The sequence below is a fragment of the Humulus lupulus genome, chromosome 5, assembly GCF_963169125.1.
Source record: "Humulus lupulus chromosome 5, drHumLupu1.1, whole genome shotgun sequence".
Classification (NCBI taxonomy): domain Eukaryota; kingdom Viridiplantae; phylum Streptophyta; class Magnoliopsida; order Rosales; family Cannabaceae; genus Humulus; species Humulus lupulus.
In genome coordinates, this window is record NC_084797.1 from 157598004 (window position 1) to 157617607 (window position 19604).

The 19604-nt window shown below is 35.8% G+C and overlaps 1 protein-coding gene across 1 annotated transcript; it reads left to right on the top strand.

Annotated features, from left to right (window-relative positions):
* The first annotated feature begins 16000 nt into the window (after positions 1 to 16000).
* LOC133779612 (secreted RxLR effector protein 161-like) lies at positions 16001 to 16564 on the top strand. Its single transcript, XM_062219554.1, has one exon. The coding sequence runs from the start codon at positions 16001 to 16003 to the stop codon at positions 16562 to 16564; it is 564 nt and encodes a 187-aa protein (XP_062075538.1).
* Positions 16565 to 19604: the final 3040 nt, after the last annotated feature.

Below are 19604 nucleotides of genomic sequence, written 5' to 3' on the forward strand. Positions count from 1 at the left end.
CCTTATTATCAAAATTTGACACCTTTCATCTCATCATTTCACCTTTTGACTTATGAAAACCTTATCACTTCAATAATTTCGACTTAATCATCTGCTAGGCCTATTATCCTTATGTGTAAAACACTCACACCAAACCTTTGGTCCATATGACTTCATACCCAATAGTTATGCTTACCCGATCGAGCGTAGCGCACTTATGCTAAGCTCGTTTTGACTTTGTATCAATACCACTGATTATGTATACCTCCCATCAAGAATTGATCTAATGGTTCTAAAACCATTTTTACATCATCAATGAGACCTACATCATACCTCGATTACATTTGGTAAATCCATAAATACTCAATTTTACACCGAAATACTAGTAATCGACATTGTACTATTTTTCACTACTTAACCTATTTTGCCTTCTATATCTCACTTTCATCACTTAATTCCATGCCTTGTCCATATTTTTCATACTTTCTTATATCTTGAGCACATCAAACACCCATAAAAGACAACTCAAATGCCACAAGGTTAATAATATTGAGCATACATATAGACATCACATACACAACTTTTATACTTATACATGAGAACACTTATAAGAATATGCATATGCTCAAATTATACATATTGTATGATATGTAATGCAATGCAATCATGTGATTATTGGCTATATATATCAAAGTAATGTGGGTGCTACAATATGCATCTAAGCCTAATTGCAAAAATACCGCATATATTGCAAACAGACATGTTATAATTGGATGGGCTTAATCATGTTACTATATGAGCAATTCTATGAATTTATGCAAAAATACCACAATTTATTTCATTTGCAAAAATACCACTATTAATTTTCTAGAATTTATAAAAAAAAATTCGAATTAAATAAATTTTTACAAAAAAAAAAGTCAGTTTAAATGAAATTTATCAACAATTAATAAAAGTTAATTTAAACTTGATTTAGGTTAATTTGAAAAACATTAATTTAATTTAAATATGATTTATTAATAATTAACCAAAGTTAATTTAAATCTCATTTATTAAAAAAATATTTGATTAATTGGTTAAAAAATTTGATATTTTTCAAAATTTAACCAATTTTAAATTTTAAAATCAATATCTTAATTGTTTTTAGAACTATATTGTGTTGTTACAACTATTAGATAATATTTTAACAATTTAAAAAATATATATAAATATAAATAGTTATAACAACCCAAAAATATCTTAAAACAATTAAAAAAATCCAAATACCTATGAAAATATCTAACTAACAAATTTCAAATTTCAAATAATTTAAATATTAAAAATGATATAATAAACAAATATTTATATTTTCAAATAAAGATTTAATAAAATATCTTAAATATCTGATATCTTAATTCTAATATTTTAATGTATTAAAAGATTTAAAATTAAGTTGTTAGTATATTTTTAAATATGAATTTGAATCTTTGTAGAAAATATCTAATTATTTAAATCTCAACTAACAAAAATATCTTATTTAAAAAAACATTTTTAAATGCTAAAACAAATCTGATATTTTTGGCTTTGATTATAAATAATTAATTTTCACAATTTTAATTTCTTTAATTTAAAAAAAAATTTGGACGAATAGTACTTGTTTCAGGTACTGTACATCAAATGGCCTGGCTGCAAGGGGCCGCGCGCGCGAGGTTGCACTGGTTGTCGAGGAGGTGTGTGCGCGGGTGAGGAGACGCGAGCGTGTGCGCGCGTGCATGGCAACCAGTGGAAGAAAATTTCCAAAAAATTTTTGAGCAATTTTTCAAACCAAAATCATTTTCTAATTATTTTTTAACATGTTTTACACAAAATAAAACATATATAAAAATTAATGGCATAGAAAACACAACAAAATAACCTAAAAATTACTAATAATCACATAAAATCAATTCGTTTCATAAAAACATGAAACCATCCAATTATTCAAACACATCAAAAAATCCAATTTTTAACATGTTCATGCATGGAAATAAAGATTACCAAAGGCTCTGATACGAGTTGTTAGGAAAACTTATATAGGATCTTTATTTATTTTAATGTATATCTAATATTAAACAAATTAATATGAGATAACCTAGAACATGTTTCTAAAATTAAATTCAAAGTGAAACAATGATAAGAATACTTACAGTATACGCAGTGGAATGAATGAGTCATTTCTTCTATTTCTCTAACCCTTGTATCCTTTATGTCGCAGAGTATTACCAAGAATGTAACGACCCAAAATTACTAATAAGGCTTAAGGGCCTTGATTAGTGTGGCGAGAGGGCATAACTGGATTATGTGTGATTAAAATGATTAAATGCATGATTATGTGATAAGCATGCTTATATGATTATTTGGATATATGAGATGCATGATTATGTGTATTAGTATGCATGTAGGCCCTGTTTAGATTATAAGGGCATATCTGTAATTTTGGCCCATTGAGGGCATAAGCATGATTATCTGTGATAAATTGCTGAGACCACATTATTATGTGGATATATTTGCAACTTGTGACTCGAGGTGATCCTAGTGAGCGGTTTAGCGAAAAAGTCACGGTGGGGATTTATACCCGGCTCGGGGTAGCCTAGGGGTATTTTTAGGAATTCGGGAAATATATTGGAGACTATTTGACATTGAGGGAAATAATTGGTGATTAGCTAGGTGTCGGGGTTAAGCGATAATTATTAGGGACACTCGAGGAATTAGCGGGAATTGAGAACAAATGACCAAAATGCCCTTAGAATGTTGTAAGACTTAGGTTTTAATGGGAGGGCAAAATGGTCTTTTAGGTGGTTAAAAGAGGATAAGTGATATTTGGCCTTTATAGACTTAGTGGAATTTTTAGAAAGTATTAGAAGCTGAAAGAAAAGAAAAGAAGAAGGAAAGAAGAGAAAACATAACACTTAAGCTTACCTCATTCTCCTCCACTCGGTTTGCCCATTCTTCACCATTTCTTGAGGATTTCTGAAGCTGTAACTCAGTGGAGGCTTAGGCTAGAGCTGGGACCTTGGTTCTTGAGGTAATCAAGAGGGTTAGCTGGAGTTAATTCCCAAATAAAGGTAAGGTTTAAAGCTATGTTGAGATTTATGAGTTTTGGTGAGTTTGAGTTCTGAATTTGGATTTTTTTAAATGGAAGTTAAGGGGTTGAGCTTGAAGAATTGAGGAGCTAAAGGTTGGAAGGATACTAAGGGCAACCTAAGGTTAAATTCCCCATTAAAGGTAAGAATTTATGAGCTTGATCATCTGAGTTGCTGGATTGATTCTGGTTTTCTGATGAGTTCTTGAGGTTTGAGTTCAATTCTTGTTTTCTTTGTTTGATGGTGCATGTGGTTAAGTTTTATGTTGTTGGGCTGTGTGGGATGAGATGTAGAGGATGGTAGGCTTAATTTGGTATGTGGTTGAGGTTTGGAGGGGTTTTAAGGAGTTTTGTCTCGAGGAAATTCGAAGGAGAAAACTAGAGGTTGAAGATTGCTGTTTGTAGCGCTGTAGTGCTAGCCTTGGAGCGCTACATCGCTATGCTGGCTTCCTGGGGGGCTTTTGTCTCTGCTTGTAGCACTATAGCATCCACTTTGTGGCGCTATAGTGCTACCCTGCCTCTAGAAATGGATTTTTGGGTATTTTCTTAGGCTTTTTGCCTGGGGGCTCTAGGTTTGATTCCACCACCTCGTTTGGTGGAATTAGGGCTTCCCAAGGGCTCGGGATTGGTCCCGAGGTTAGGTTATGAAATTGAAGTTTAGTGATGGTTCTAATTTATGGCTGTGACTAGGTTCACGCTAGGGCTCGGACGTGATCGTGCTTGAAGGTCGATTTCACTAATCAAAGCTATCGGAATCAAAGGTAAGAAACTACACCCGGTTATGTGATTATGTTGGGACTAAGAGCTCCCTATATTTGTATGTGATGTCATGAGATGGTACTATGCCATTGGGACATATGATAAACAGCCTAAGAGTGCTGGAATCAATATTTGCGCACAGGGCGCAGCTCGGCCACTGGTAGCTGAGGTTAAATACATAATCACTGAGCTCAGCCTAAGCGAGCCAGAGTCAGTGGGATAATTAGAGGGTGTGGCCTAAGGGCGTCGACCCTGGATTTTGGCGTGATATGTTTAATGTTGTTTAAACTGATGATTGTGACAAGTTTGTTATCTGAGTAACTGATTATTGGCTTATAGTTTGATATCACTGCTTATGTGAGCTGTATGACTTGTTTGTATCTGATTGATGGTTTATGAAATATTTGACTGCTGTTTGTCGTTTATACTCTGTAATATGGCTTTCTTGGTGGGCCTCGGCTCACGGGTGCTTCGTGGTGCAGATAAAGGCAAGAGCAAGGTGGACCAGTCCTGAGTTGGAGAGCTTTGAGGTTGAATGTACATAGTCAGCTGATCGGCCGCCACGGCCGAGGAGTGGTACAGGATAGGAGAAGCCTAAATGTCTGTTTTTCCCTTAGAATGGCCAGTACTTGTTTACAACCTAGAATTTTTGTAAACTGTCTTTTAAACTCTATTTCTTTTGGGATCCCATGTATGAAATGTTTATCTAAATGAAATGTATCTTTTATGACCAAAATCTTTTAACCCTAGTTCAATTATGGTTTCAGTAACACGTTTCCAACTAGTAGACTTGATTAGCAAGTCTTGCACCTTTATAAACACACAGTGTACGGTCTTGGCTACCTAGGGCGTTACTAAGAAACTGAACCGATCTTCTATAATCTTCGCAGTCTTCCAAAGTATCCTTAGAATCACCTAGACTAGAGTGGACAATTCTCAATACATGAGATAGATACAGAGAGAAGAAGAGAAAATAATAATAAGAGGCTTAGAAAATGACTTGTGTTTAGAGAGAATTTAAAACTATTAGAAAACCAGTGATTAAACTTATAAAATATATGTTTTTGACTTCTCTCTAAGCACTCATTTTATAGACTCAATTAGGTCGTTTATTTAATTAAAAATTCAATAAAATAATAGCCAATTAACAGCCTTAGATCAAAATTATCATGGGCTTTAGGCTTGTGAAATTTCACATTTGATTATAAGCCTATTGGACTTAAAATCAAGGCCTGTATTATTTTCTATTGATTTAATTAATTAAATAATTATTTAATTCCTTTATCAAATTAATTATTTATAATTTGAACCTTGATTTGAACTTATTTATTAATTTAGATACCAATTTATCTTAATTAATAAATTTGCCCTAATTTCTCCTTCTCTAAGTTACATAACTTTCTGAAACTATCCGAAATTGACATAGTCAACTTTGATAATTCTAATTGATAATTAAATAAATTAATTGAGACTATCTAGATGATTTTATCCAAGGTACAATGGGGACCATGGGCCTATGAAATCAAGCTCCAACAAGTTATCATAAATCTAACAAATAAATTTACCAATTTATTAATTCCTCGTGACTCTACTAAAGACTCGAAATTGCACTCTTGAATTCATAGAGTGCTCTATAACAAATATATATGTGCTATTAATTATCTATTGTTACAACCATAATTGTCACTCAATCCTCTATAGACGGTCTACAATGAGATGAGACTAAAATACCGTTTTACCCATCATTGTATTTTATCCTTAAAACACTTAGTTCCTTGTAAATGATATTTCAGTAAACTAATTTAATGACTGAAATGAGATCTATATCATTTAACACCTTGAACCAAACTAAAAGGAAACCAACATTTCACTTCTTCATCAGATGTTATAGATGTTTATATCTATGATTAACACTCCCACTCAATTATACTACTGAGTTCCCAAGATGTAAGTATGGGCTAGTCCGTAGCTTAAGCTAGAGTTGTAAATGTGGGCCGGCCCGACCCGGCCCGACCCACATTTTCGTGCCTCTGATAAATTCAGGCCAAGCCCGTATTCAATTTGTGCTCGGCCGGGGCGGCCCATTTTTGAAAGAGTAGGCCTAGCACGACCCATGAGCCTGACCCATGTCGTGCCGTGTCGGGCCGTCCCACTTTCTATATTCGGGCCCAAATTTGGGCCCACTTTATTATTGCCAAAAAATGTGAGGATGGAGAATTGAACCCTCCACCTCCTCTTTAACTATCAATGGACTTACCACCAAATCAAATACATTTCTTTGTTTAAATTATAAATTTATATATTTTTATATACTTTTTAACAATATTTTACACAAAATTATATCAAAGATAATTATTAGAATTTTAATACCTACTAATAAATGCTAAAAAATTTAACTCACAAATCTTAAAATAAATTAATATAATTATAAAATATAAACATTGAGAAAAATTAGACTTCTATTATCATTTTAATTTATTAATAATTGACAAATAAAAATTTAGTATGATTATTAATGTAACCATATCGGGCTTTTTATCGTGTCGTGCTTTCGGGCTAGTTTGTTTGTGCTTTTGTGTCGTGCCTTCGGGCTTGTCGTGTTGTGTTGTGTCGTGCTTAGGCCCATGTCGTGCCGTGCCGTGCCAATTTTCAATTCGTGTCGTGCTTGGCCCAGGCCCATATTTTTTCGTGCCGTGTCGTGCTCGTACCTCCAGGGCTTGTGCCGGTTTCGTGCCGTGCTAGAAAGCCCGACCCGTATTTACAGCTCTAGGTTAAGCTGGTAATGAACAAGTCAAAGAACTCAAATAATACAATCAGTTAGAATACTAACCACTTAGAATTGAGATTGAATTGACCTATGGTCAACTATATGATATGACTAGAATATATGATAACGGTATGTTTACTTATCCTATCAACTGTCAATATCGGTCCAGTCCGATGAAATACATCCGATCTTATCTACTTTTCTAATGTTCTGGAAAGAACATAACACCGCAATGTGTAAGTAGATCATATCGTAGATTGGCAAGTCAGTGTAAATCCTGTGCACTGACTAATCTTAGGACTAACTTATTTTGAACATATAATCGTATTTATATTCCACTATGATTACGTCATTATAAATACGATTAGTTATATGCTCAAGATTTAATAGAAGTTTATATTAAACACATAATCATGAAAATAAAACATGTGAGCAAAGTAATTGACTAAGTCAAAAAATGATTTCTATTCTTTTATTGATAATAAATGAGATTACAAAGAAAGTGAGTTTTAATCAGGGCATAAAACCCTGACAGGTAGCAGGCCCCAACAATGATCGTATTAGAGAGTGAAGGCTCAGGCGGCTAGGGAGTTTGAAATGAAGGATTTGGGATTGGCAAACAAGTTTCTAGGGATGTAAATTCACTGAGATAGAAAATAGTAGGAAAATTTGTCTTTCCTAGAAGAACTACTTGAAGAAAATCTTGCAACGCTTCAACATGCGAGACTGTAAGCCAATCTCTACCCCTCTTCCTATTAATTTCAAGTTATCCTCAAGTACGAACCCTAGTAGTGAAGCAAAGAGGATGAAAATGTCTTAAGTACAGTATGCATTGGTAGTGGGTAGTTTATGTTTGCTATGGTTTGTACAAGACTAGACATTGCAAAAGCAGTGGGAGCGGTTAGTAGATACATGGCGAATCCTAGTAAAGAGCATTGGAGTATTGTGAAGAGGATCCTGAGACACATCAAGTCTACCTCAAATGTTGCATTATGTTACGGAGGATCAGACTTTACTGCTAGAGGCTATGTTGATTCAGATTATGTAGGTGATCTCGACAAAAGTAACTCCACCTCGAGATATGTATTTACTCTTGCTGGAGGAACTGTAAGCTGGGTTTCAAAACTACAGTCTATCATGGCTACATCAATGACAGAGGCAGAATACATGGTAGCTACAAAAGCTAGCATTGAGTCTATCTAGTTGCAAATGCTATTAGAGGAGCTCGGGCATAAACAAGACAAAGTTTCTCTTTATTGTAACAGTCAGAGCACTTTGCAACTAGCAAAGATTACAACATTTCACTCAAAGACAAAGCACATATGAGTCAAATATCAATTTGTTCGCGAGAAGGTGGAGGAAGGACGTGTGGATATGCAAAAAATCCATACTAGAGACAACCTAGCAGATATGTTAACAAAGTCTGTTACAAGCGAAAAGTTTACTTGGTGTCAATCCTTTATTAACCTAGTGGAAATGTAAGCGGCATGGAAATGGCAGTAGAAGGATACAAAGATAGCAAAAGTGACTTTAAGTGGGAGATATGTGGTAGTTAAAGCCACTTTTATGGCATAAGATAATTGGACCAAAGTCCATGAAGAAAAAGGGTATCACTTCTTCATTAAGTCATTTCTTCAATAAGCTTTAACTAAGTCAAAAGTTAATCAATTGTAAATTCCATATTTGGCAATTTGAATTTTGACAAATATTTTTGATTTATTGTGTTTATTTTTTGGTTGGCTATGTTAAGAAAATTATCTTTGATTTTATTGCTTTTAAATTCTAATAATTCTTTTTTATTGGTTATTGTAACGCCCTGGTTTGCCAGAACAGTTACGGTGAACGGTGAACTGGAAATTTGACTCGCTACCCGAGTTCTTTGGTTAAAAATGTGCTTCTAAGTGTTATTAACAGGCTAAGGTGAAAAACCAATAAAAAGGAAATGATATATTTTATTTAATACATAAAACTGTACATGGGCCCATAAAAAACTTTTACAAGTTATTTACAACTCAAAATGGTCATTACTGTTTCAAATTTACAAACCCGCCGACCTAAGCGGCAAAAATAGGGTAAACCCCCTAGTTCCTCTGAGAACTCCTTGGCCGTGGTGGTCAAGCGGCCGCATATGTACACATCACCACCTAAGCTCTCCACTCAAGGCTGGGTGAGTTTTTCTTTCCCTTTACGTGCACCACATAGCACCCATGAGCCAAGGCTCAGCAAGAAAACACAATATAGCATGATATAATATCAACAATGATCATAATAATCATTCAGGACTTTCAGTCCAAAACATGTAAGTGACAATTGGAAAAGTCACTAAAGTGGGTTTCGTTCCCAATATCCATGTGACGATAGGGTCACCGGGGCTTTAGAAATAAGTGATCCTTTCACTAGCTTAAACAGAATAGGTGCATGATGACTAGTCACCAACATAACCTTCCTCATGACCATAGAGTCATAACCATGGAATACTGTTCCCTAGCCATGTGACAAGCAGTCACCAAGGCCTTAGGCCCTGGCTCTGAGTAACTAGTCCTAGACTAGTTAAGCGCTTATAAGTTTCATCGACCTTAGGGTCGGTCCAGCATTAATGCCTTAGCGTTATTTAGTGCTGATATTGATTAGATCTAATCTTTAATCGGCCCTGCGTTCAGGACGCTTATGCCGTTTCTGACTCTTAGGTCAGTGATACGCGACCAGTGCCGTCCCTGACTAATTAGTGCCATACACAAGTAAACAAAATTCGCTAGCATTTAATATGCAATCAATGTTCACATTTATCAACCAACATGCCTCAACAACAATCATGCATGTCATATACACAGGGTGCAGTTTTCTTACCTCTGGTTCGAGTGAGAAGTAAAACAAGAACGACTCCTGAGAACGATCGATCTTTTGATTCCTTAGCGGTTACCTAATCATAACCAATTATAACCTCCATTAATGAAAATCAACAATAAAAGGGTCTTAACCTAAACCCCACTCTCGAGACCTCGAAACGTGCCCACACAGTGAGTAGATTCGATCCCGGGCCTTAAGGAGTGAAACCCCGAGCCAAAAACCCTTAAAAACTCTCAAAACGGGATTCTGGAGGAACAGAGTAGTGCTACAGCGCTGCTCCCTAGCGCCCCAACACTATACTCAGAACCCACAACCGCCTAACATTCATCCTGTGTAGCGCTATAGCGCCCTCTAATGGGCGCTGTAGCGCTACCCCACATAACAGATCTCCCTTGAAACCTCCTTCTTTGAATCCTTCAATTCTAACTCGATTCCAATGCTTCCAAACCTCATTTTTGGTGCCAAATGAACCCAAAAACCATCCTCACATACCCTAAGCATCACAACCACAAGAACCCTAGCCAAAACTCCCAACAAAACCAATCATCCAACCTAGAAATCTCAACTGAAAACCAGAACTAAAATAGAGCAAAGCAGGGATTTTAATGGCTAGAAACTTACCTCAAGCTCAGATTATGATGCTCTCCAATGGTGGAACACACTCCCAAGCTCCCAAGACTTACTTCCCAAGCTTGAATCCTCAAGAATGGCTCAAAAATCACAAAGAAAACAGAAGGAGAAAAGGACGGGAGAAGCTTGAACTTATGCTCTATTTTCTCTTCTTTCTACAGCCTTCAATGGCTTATATCTATCCTAGGGGTGACAAGACCAAAATACCCCTAGGTCAATTAAGGGTTTCTAAAGGCTCCCAAGGGAAAAATTGGTATTTCCCACATATCTCGTTAGTCATAATTAACGCTCTCCAATTCCCGCTATTCTCAATATTCTCAAACACCAATAATTCATAACCCGTTACTCTTTAATTCCCAGCAACACTCTAATCATTAAAATCACCCCGAGACTCATCCCGAGCCCCGAACTTAAACCTGTTATGACTAGACCGCTAATTAATATTCCAAGATTGTCTCATGTCGAATAGCTTGAACAAACCCACATTATAATGTGGTCTCAACAATAGGTCACCGACATGCATACAAATATACAATTATGCCCTCAACGGGCCAAATTACCAAAACACCCCTGAATGAAATGTGGACCCACATGCATGCATTTAACATCATATTATAATATAATTCACATATACATGCATATAATCATTTAATGACATAATTAAACAGTTATGGCCCTCCCGACCTTCTAATCTAGCCATTAAATCGCATTAGGGATTTCGGGGCATTACAGTTATTGTATTTTTGGTAAGTTTATACAAATAAAGTCTTCTTGTTTACATATCTTTTTAGACTTTATTTTCTTTCCAAATTTAACTAATTGTTTCTCTATTTTATTGTTAACCGAATATATCTCTAGACAGCTCACAATCAGCCAAGAATGGGTAACTTCTCAAAGTTAGTCAAAGAGAGAATCTGACCATGATCAAGTCTAGATTCGAGCCGTTTTGCAGCTACATAATATCTGTCTATTCCCACAATTTTGGCTGCATTGATTGTGATTGAAAGTTTATTTTTAGAAATTTTCCTTGTGTGTGTCGTGCGTCTAGAATTGTGTAAAGCTGACTTTGGGTAAGTATTTTGTGTATAAATACGAACCAAAACATCCGCCCTAAGTTACCTCTTCTTCTCCTTAATTTCTTATACTTTTAGAAGAGTGTGTATCTTTTGTAAGGGATAGTTGTTATGTTATTCCTTGGTTATTTTGTGTGTCTTTGTAATTGTTAATGTGTTAAGTAAAATCTCAAAGAGAAGAACGTGAAGAACAACCTTCGAGAGAAGATTCATCAAAGTCTTGCATCAGGAGGAAGCATGCATTCATCATGCAATTTGAAGGGAGTTTAAACCTTGGTGTCTTAAGAAGATTCATTCAGCAAAGAGAGAGTGCATCAAGCTTGCGGCAAAACCATTAGAGGGAGTCTAAGTTTTGTTTAAGTCAATTACTTTGTACTTGTGAAAATTGACTAATGAATCTTTTCTCGAGGGGTGGCCCCGTGGACTAGTAATATCCAAAAGGATATTGAAACCACACATAAAAACTTTGTGTGTCATTTTATTATTCATTCAATTCTATTTTATCACACTGGTTTGTTATTCTGTAGTGACATGAACTTGGTCTGTAGCTACAGAATACTGGTTTGCTGTACCAACTTGTTTGTTCTGCATTTAATTAATTTGGTTAATTAAATAAAAAGTTGGTAATCATATATTATGGAATTTCAATTGGTATCAGAGCAGGTCACTAAACTCTTAGTGAGTTCTTGTGATTATTTTTTCGTTTAATCTGTTTCGTGTGATATGTCATTTTTCGCAGAAGGAAGCTCCATAACCCGACCACCCCTACTCAATGACTCTAACTATCCTTATTGGAAAGTGAGGATGAGGGTTTTCATCAAGTCTCAAGATGAAAGAGCATGGAGATCTATTTCATCTGGTTGGTCTCCACCGGTCGAAAAAGATAAGGAAGGTAATACCAAGGTAAAATATGAACTTGAATGGTCCACTGAGGACGAAAAGTTGTTTGGATATAATAATAAGGCCTTACATGCTATTTTTAATGGCGTTGGTGAATGTTTTATCAAAGTAATTTCTTCATGTGATTCAGCAAAAAAAGCTTAGCTAATTCTTCAAACTCAGTTTGAAGGAACTACTGATGTCAAGGTTACAATGCTTCAAACTAAATTTGATGAACTTAGGATGTTAGAATAAAAAAATCTCTCTGAATTTTATGAAATATTGTCTGACATTGCTAATAATTTTTTTGCATTAAGTGAGAAACTTGATGAATCTGTGTTGGTTAGGCAAATTGTGCGTGTCCTTCCTGATAGGTCTGATACAAAGCTTTTGGCAATGGAAGAAGCAAAAGACTTTGGTAAGATGAAGGTTGAAGAATTGATGGGTTCTTTGAGAATGTTTGAATTGAATCAACAAATCAAACAAAAGGACAAGCTGAAACCACCAACTGATAAAAATAAAGGTATTGCTCTCAAGATTTTTGAAAAAGAAAGTTTTGATAGTGAAGAAGAAGATGAAATGGATTTGTTAACTAGGAATTTTCAAAAATTCATGAAAAATGTGATCAAGAAAAATGAAAAGAATTTTTCAAAATTTCCTAGAGGGAATACTTCTTCAAAACCATTTGTTTCTAGCAATAAAAATGGTATTCAATTTAGGGAATGTGAGGGTTTTGGACATATTCAATCCGAATGTGCTAATACTCTGAAAAAGAATAAAAAGGGTTTGAATGTGACTTGGAGTGATGATGATTCGGATAGTAGTGATGATGAATTGTCAAATGTTGCTTTAACTTCTACTATTTCTAGTATGTCAATCTTTTTGTAGGGAAGTAAGGAAGTAAGCAATAGTTATCTGAAAAAGGAGTTTTGTGTTGAAGAAGAGTCTGATTCTAATGAATTAGAATTGGATGAAGATTCCTTGGTTGAAACATACAAGGAAATGTATGGTAAGTGGTTGGATGTATGTTCTGAAAATCGATCAATGGCCAAGACTATAAAAAATTTAACTGAAAAAAATAATGAGCTTGAAATTAGTAACATAAATTTTGAGTCTAGTCTTGTGATTGAAAAAAAAGAAGAAAATAACTGATTGAAAAAAGAGATAAAAGCATAAAAAGAAATGTAAAAATGTTAAATCCAGGTTCTTCAGTTTTTGAGGAGTTCAGAACATTGGACAGAGGAGTCACGCTAGTTTGGGATACACTGGATCTCAAACGAATGAGAAAAATCAGTTTGTTAAAGCTTGAAATTTTTTTACTGGTTGTTCTGATGGTGTCTTGTAGGTGTCTGATGCTACAAAAAGGTCTCTTGGACAAACAGAAATGAGACCTTTAGGTAAAAGTTTCCAGGCCTATGAAAGGGTAAAAAAAAATTTATATCTATTTGTCATTTTTGTGTTATTAAATGTCATATATGTCACAAATGCTTTACCTTGCAAAACATGTTTAATTTAAAATATTTTGATAAATTTAAAATATCCTGAAAAGAGACAATCCATTGTTAAACAAGTTTGGGTAAAAAAGAATGTGTGTTTTGCTGGTTTTGAAGAAAGATCTGCTGTGTCTAATCTGTGGTACTTTGATAGTGGTTGTTCCAAGTACATGACAGGTGATAGAACAATACTCACGAACATCAGATCGAATCAATGTGGGTCTGTGATATTTGGAAATGGCGTGTTTGGTAATGTGATTGGTGTGGGGACGCTGAATTATCCAAGGTTACCACATCTTAAGAACATTATGCTTGTGGAAGGACTTAAAACTAACTTGCTTATCATAAGTCAGATTTGTGATCAAGGTTACATTGTTAACTTTGATAGAGAAAATTGTTATGTTTTGGATTATGATGGTGATTGTATTCTTGAAGGTTTTAGATCTAATGATAATTGTTATACGCTTATGGCATCTATTATGTGTTATACAACTATAGGTAACAATACTGACATGTGGCATGAGAAGTTGGGCCACATAAATTTCAAAACCTTGAAAAAATTATCTTCTGCAGGTATTGTTCGTGGTTTACCTAGATTGGGTAAAGAATCAGTGGGTAAGTGTGAGTCTTGCAAACTTGATAAGCAATTAAAAACAAAACATAAGAGTACTTATGATATTAATACTACTAGGGTGCTTGAATTGCTACACATGGATCTTATGGGACCTATCTAAGTAAGGAGTATTAATGGAAAAAATTACATTTTTGTTGTGTTGATGATTTTTCTCATTTTACTTGGGTTGATTTTTGAGAGAAAAATCTGATACATTTGATGCTTTTAAAACTCTTTATTTGAAATTGAGAGTTGAAAAAGATTGCAACATAGGTAAGATTGTTCGAATTCGCAGTAATCATGGTAAAGAATTTGAAAATTTCTTGTATGATGATTTTTGTAAATCTTATGGTATCACTCATGAGTTTTCAGCTCCTAAAACCCTAGAATAAAATGGGGTGATGGAAAGGAAGAATCGTACATGGTAGGAAATGGCTAGAGTCATGTTGAATAGCAAGATTTTGACAAAATGCTTATGGATAGAAGCTATCAATACTGCTTGTTATACCATTAATCGTGTTTTTCCTAGGCCAGGTACTTCTAAGACTCCCTATGAGATTTGGAAAGGTAAGAGACCAAATGTAAGTTATTTTCACATTTTTGGTTGCATGTGCTACATCTTAAGGGATCGTGAAAGCATTGGCAAATTCGATGCCAAGAGTGATGTTGGAGTGTTTCTTGGTTACTCAACTAATAGTAGAGCCTATCATGTATACAACATGAGAACTCAAACTGTTTTAGAGTCAGCGTTGTAATTGATGATACAAAAGATTTTTCAGAATTTTCAACAGAAGAAGAAATCAAGAGCTTTCTAGAGGAACATCTTGTTGCTACAAAATGCTGATTTTGTGACACCAGAAGCTGAAACTGCAGAGATAGTATCAGAGGATGAAGAAACAGAATCAAATTCTCATCAGGCTAAAGATGAGCAGTCAAAGGAAAAACATGTAGAAATCATTACTGATTCCATTCAAAGGGAACCCTCCACCAGGGTCAAGAAAAATCACCCAGCAGATCTGATTCTTGGAGATCTAGAGGAGAGCATGGTTACAAGGAGAAGGTATGTCAATCTTGTGCAAATTAATTATTTTACTTCTTCTATTGAGCCAAAAAATGTGAAAGAGGCCTTGACCGATGAATCATGGATAAATGCTATGCAAGAGGAATTAATTTTTTTTTTAGGAATGATGTTTGGACACTTGTGGAAATACCAAATCATACTAATGTAATTGGCACTAAATGGATTTTCAAAAATAAAAGTGATGAATTTGGAACAATAATCATAAATAAAGCACGCTTAGTTGCACAAAGTTACACGCAAATTGAAGGTATTGATTTTGATGAAACTTTTGCACCTGTAGCTAGGCTTGAATCTATAAGATTATTGTTATCTATTGCTTGCACTATTGGTTTCAAATTACATCACATGGATGTAAAATCTGCTTTTTTGAATGGGATCTTAAATGAAGAATCATATGTTGAACAACCTAAAGGGTTTGAAGATCCTCATTTTCCCAATCATTTTTTTGGCTCAAAAAAGCATTGTATGGGTTAAAACAAGCTCCACGAGCTTGGTATGAAAGGCTAACCTAATTTTTAGTTACTAATGGTTATCATAGGGGAAGTGTTGATAAGACTTTGTTCATCAAAAACATCAAAAATGATATAATCATTGCTCAAATATATGTTGATGACATTGTTTTTTGATCTACTTCTAACTCTAAAGTGCAGGTGTTTGTCCAACAAATGAAGGATGGATTTGAAATGAGTATGATTGGTGAATTGACATTTTTTCTACGGTTGCAAGTGAAGTAAACTAAAGAGGGTACTTTTGTATCCCAAAGTAAGTATGCAATAAATATGGTTAAAAAGTTTGGTCTTGAAACAGCAAAGCATGCTAAAACTCCAATAGGAACCACAACCAAATTAACCAGGGATGAAAATGGTGTCAAAGTTGATCCTACATTATATAAAAGTATGATTGGTAGTCTTCTATATCTTACAGCTAGTCGTCCTGACATATGCTATAGTGTTGGAGTCTGTGCTATGTATCAAGGGAATCCTATGGAATCTCATGTAGTGGATGTGAAAAGAATTATTCGTTATGTACATGGGACTGTTGATTATGGTCTTTGGTATTCTAATGAAACTAATTCTAACCTTGTGGGCTTTAGTGATGCTGGTTGGGTAGGTAATGCAGAAGATAGAAAAAGCACAACTGGAGGATGCTTCTACCTAGGCAACAATCTTGTTTCATGGCATATCAAAAAGAAGAATTCAATCTCTTTGTCTACTACTGAGGCTAAATACATTGCTGCTGAAAGCTGTTGCACTCAATTGTTGTGGATGAAACAGATGATGATTGATTATGGGTTTTCTCTTGATACTTTGACACGCACTAAACACACGTCACCACTTCATTAGAGAGCTTGTTGAAAATAAAATTCTAGTTCTAGAATATGTTGAAACAAGTAAGAAAATTGCTGATATTTTTACCAAAGCTCTTGATTCAGTCATGTTGACCTGTGAAATTGGCCAACAGTCGTATGTACGATATACGACACCTTTTGAACGATATAAATGTAAATATACAACATAGTACAAATATCTAAACAAAACACACATAAATTTATAGTGGTTCAGCCTTGTTCTGATGAGCAGTAATAACCTAATCCACTTAGTATTTAGTATTGAATCTCTCAATTGACAATTACAAAGATGAACTAGAGAGTTCACTTGTCATAGATTTTCCCAGAAGTTAATCTAAGTGACTGATCCAAAAGTCTTTAAATCCATCCCCTGTTTCAAATGAAGCCCTGGGTCCTTTATTTATAATACTCAGGGGCTGTTACATGATCATCAAGACTAGGGATCATGGTTTGGTACACGATCACTGGGAGTGGAGATATGTATCCACCTTCCCATGATTATGAGATCGTGGGTCTTCTCATTTTTTCTTTGGATCGTGGTTGACGATGCACGATTGAAACCTTCAGGAAAATGCTAAGTCTTGGTTGGTCTATGTGACTTAGGTGCTAGGCCCGATGACCCTTTAGAGCTTGGGTGCTAGGCTTGTTGATCTTATGGGTGCTAGGCCTGTACGAGCGTGAACTTCATCTAGCGAAGTGTATTTGGGAGTTTAGGCCGACCACCCTATGAAGAATAGGGTGGGCCGACCACCCTATGTGGCTCTTAAGCATGCTAGGTCGACCACCCCTAGGGGTTGGGGTCAGGTTGACCACCCCTAGGGTGCTAGGGCCAGGCCGACCACCCCTAGGGGGTTTAGGCCTGGTCGACTTCCCTATAGGTCTTGGACCTATCCATCTTTGTTAATCGGTCTTTTTCAACACTTCGTCATTTTTTCCATGACTTGTGATGCCACGTGCCGCTTTCTCATTCACCACGTCATCTCTTGAATTTTGAGAGATAACATTTACCCCCCAAGTTTATTGTACCGTGCAGAACATTACGGTAAACTTGATCTGGCCCGAGAAACATATCATAACCATACTCTAACAACAAAGTCCCTTGGGACATTACATAGTACTTTATCAACTATCGATAATTATTTCAGCACGTATTTTTCAAGGATTCTGATCCTAAAAATAGCTACATTATTCAAAGAATTCGACTCCTAATAACATAATCTGTTTTTCAAGGATTTTTTTTAATTCTTAAAAACGATAATATTTTTCAAGGAAAATTGTAATTCCTAAAAATAATTATATTTTTCAAGGAAAATTAATTTCCTAAAAATCTGATATATTTCTCAAGGAATTTTGAATTCCTAAAAATATAATATATTTTCAAGGATATTAATTCCTAAAAATACAAAATATTTTTCAAGGAATTTTGAATTCCTAAAAATATAAGATATTTTCAAGGAATTTGAATTCCTAAAAATATGAGATATTTTTCAAGGAATTTGAATTCATAAAAATATGGTTAGCCTGAGAGGCTATAAGTAGGGACTCACTCATTATATCTCTGACCTGTGCGCATATTTCAGGGAAATTCTGGGCCATGGAATTCTCCAACTCTTCATCAACTCTGCGTATCTTCTCTTGGGTAAGTATTATCTCCCAATCTTTATGTCTTTGATGAATTTGTCTGAATTTCCTTACTTTGCTCTATTTTGATTTAAAACAACCGACTTGTTTGAATAAAAAAACTTGTTTTCAATCAAAGATTGACTTGATCCTTGTTTCTTTTTGCGTGATGCTTTAGGGTTTAGGGGTATGCAGGCCAACCACCCTTAGATTTCCCTTATCCTGAGCGATTTACAGGCCTACAAATCCCATCATAGGCTGACCACCCTAGGGTTTCCATAGCCTGGGTGATTTTCAGGCCTACAAATCTCATCATAGGTCGACCACCCTAGGGTTTCCTTAGCCTGGGTGATTTCCAAGCTTATAATTTCCATCATAGGCCGACCACCCTAGGGTTTCCCTAGCTCGGGTGATTTCCAGGCTTATAAACCCTATGATTGGGCGATTTCTAGGGTTCCCAAGCTCGGGTGGTCAGCCCAAACCTTAGCATAGGCCGACTACCATACTCCCTGGGTGATTTCCAGGGATCCAAAATCTAAGGTGGTCGGCCTAATCATAGGCCGACCACTCTTTTTAGGTCAATCACCCTTTGTGACTTCATCAAATTTTCCTTTGATTTCTTCACTTTTGCTCCTTAGTAACGGATATGCCCCCAACTACTGGCCTATATGGTTCATGGTAGGGAGCTTCATTATGTCGATATACTAACTTTACTTTTTATCATTTCTTTGTTGCAGATGTTCAGCTCCTCTTAGTCTGACAAGTATTTGAGCGAGCATACTCCCCAAGAGCTGTTAGAAATGGTGAAAAGGACTCTTCATCGTTCACTCTATATTTATTCAATGAAGAAGATTTCTTGAAAAGGTATAGCCCAATTGCGAGAGTAAAACAGACAACTCGGCAACCTTCCGAAGATGATCCTCACATTGCCAGGCACATCACTCAGGGCTCTTTGCCTGGCTCCTCTAAGATCTCTTCTAAGCATAGTACTCCCCGTGGCTCTCAGGGCACATCTCATCGAGGTCGTTCTTCTTAGTGGAGTTTTTCTGGTCAGCGAGACTCCTCGCAATGCCTTTCTCATCGGGATACCAGTCGGGTTCCCCATCACTCTTCTTCTCAGCGAGAGTATACCGAGGGCTCTCATCACCAGAGTACTCACCCTCAGGAGTGTTCTATTCACAAGTTCCGGCCTAAGGTGGCTCACACTTCGCCCAAGAGCAAGACAGTTTCACCAGCTGCACAACAAAAGAAGAGACGACGGAAATAGTTATATCCATCAGATTCCAGGGCCACCTTTGCTAAAGAGATCATATGGAAACCGGTTGAGAAGCCTCGTCCTTCTGATTATGAGGTAGTTTGGTTCAAGGGGGTTGCCTCTAACATGACTGAAGAGAAGGTAAAGAACTTGAGGAAGG

Coding starts and splice junctions, on each gene's coding strand:
- LOC133779612 (XM_062219554.1), top strand. CDS start 16,001: ATGGTTAAAAAGTTTGGTCTTGAAACAGCAAAGCATGCTAAAACTCCA.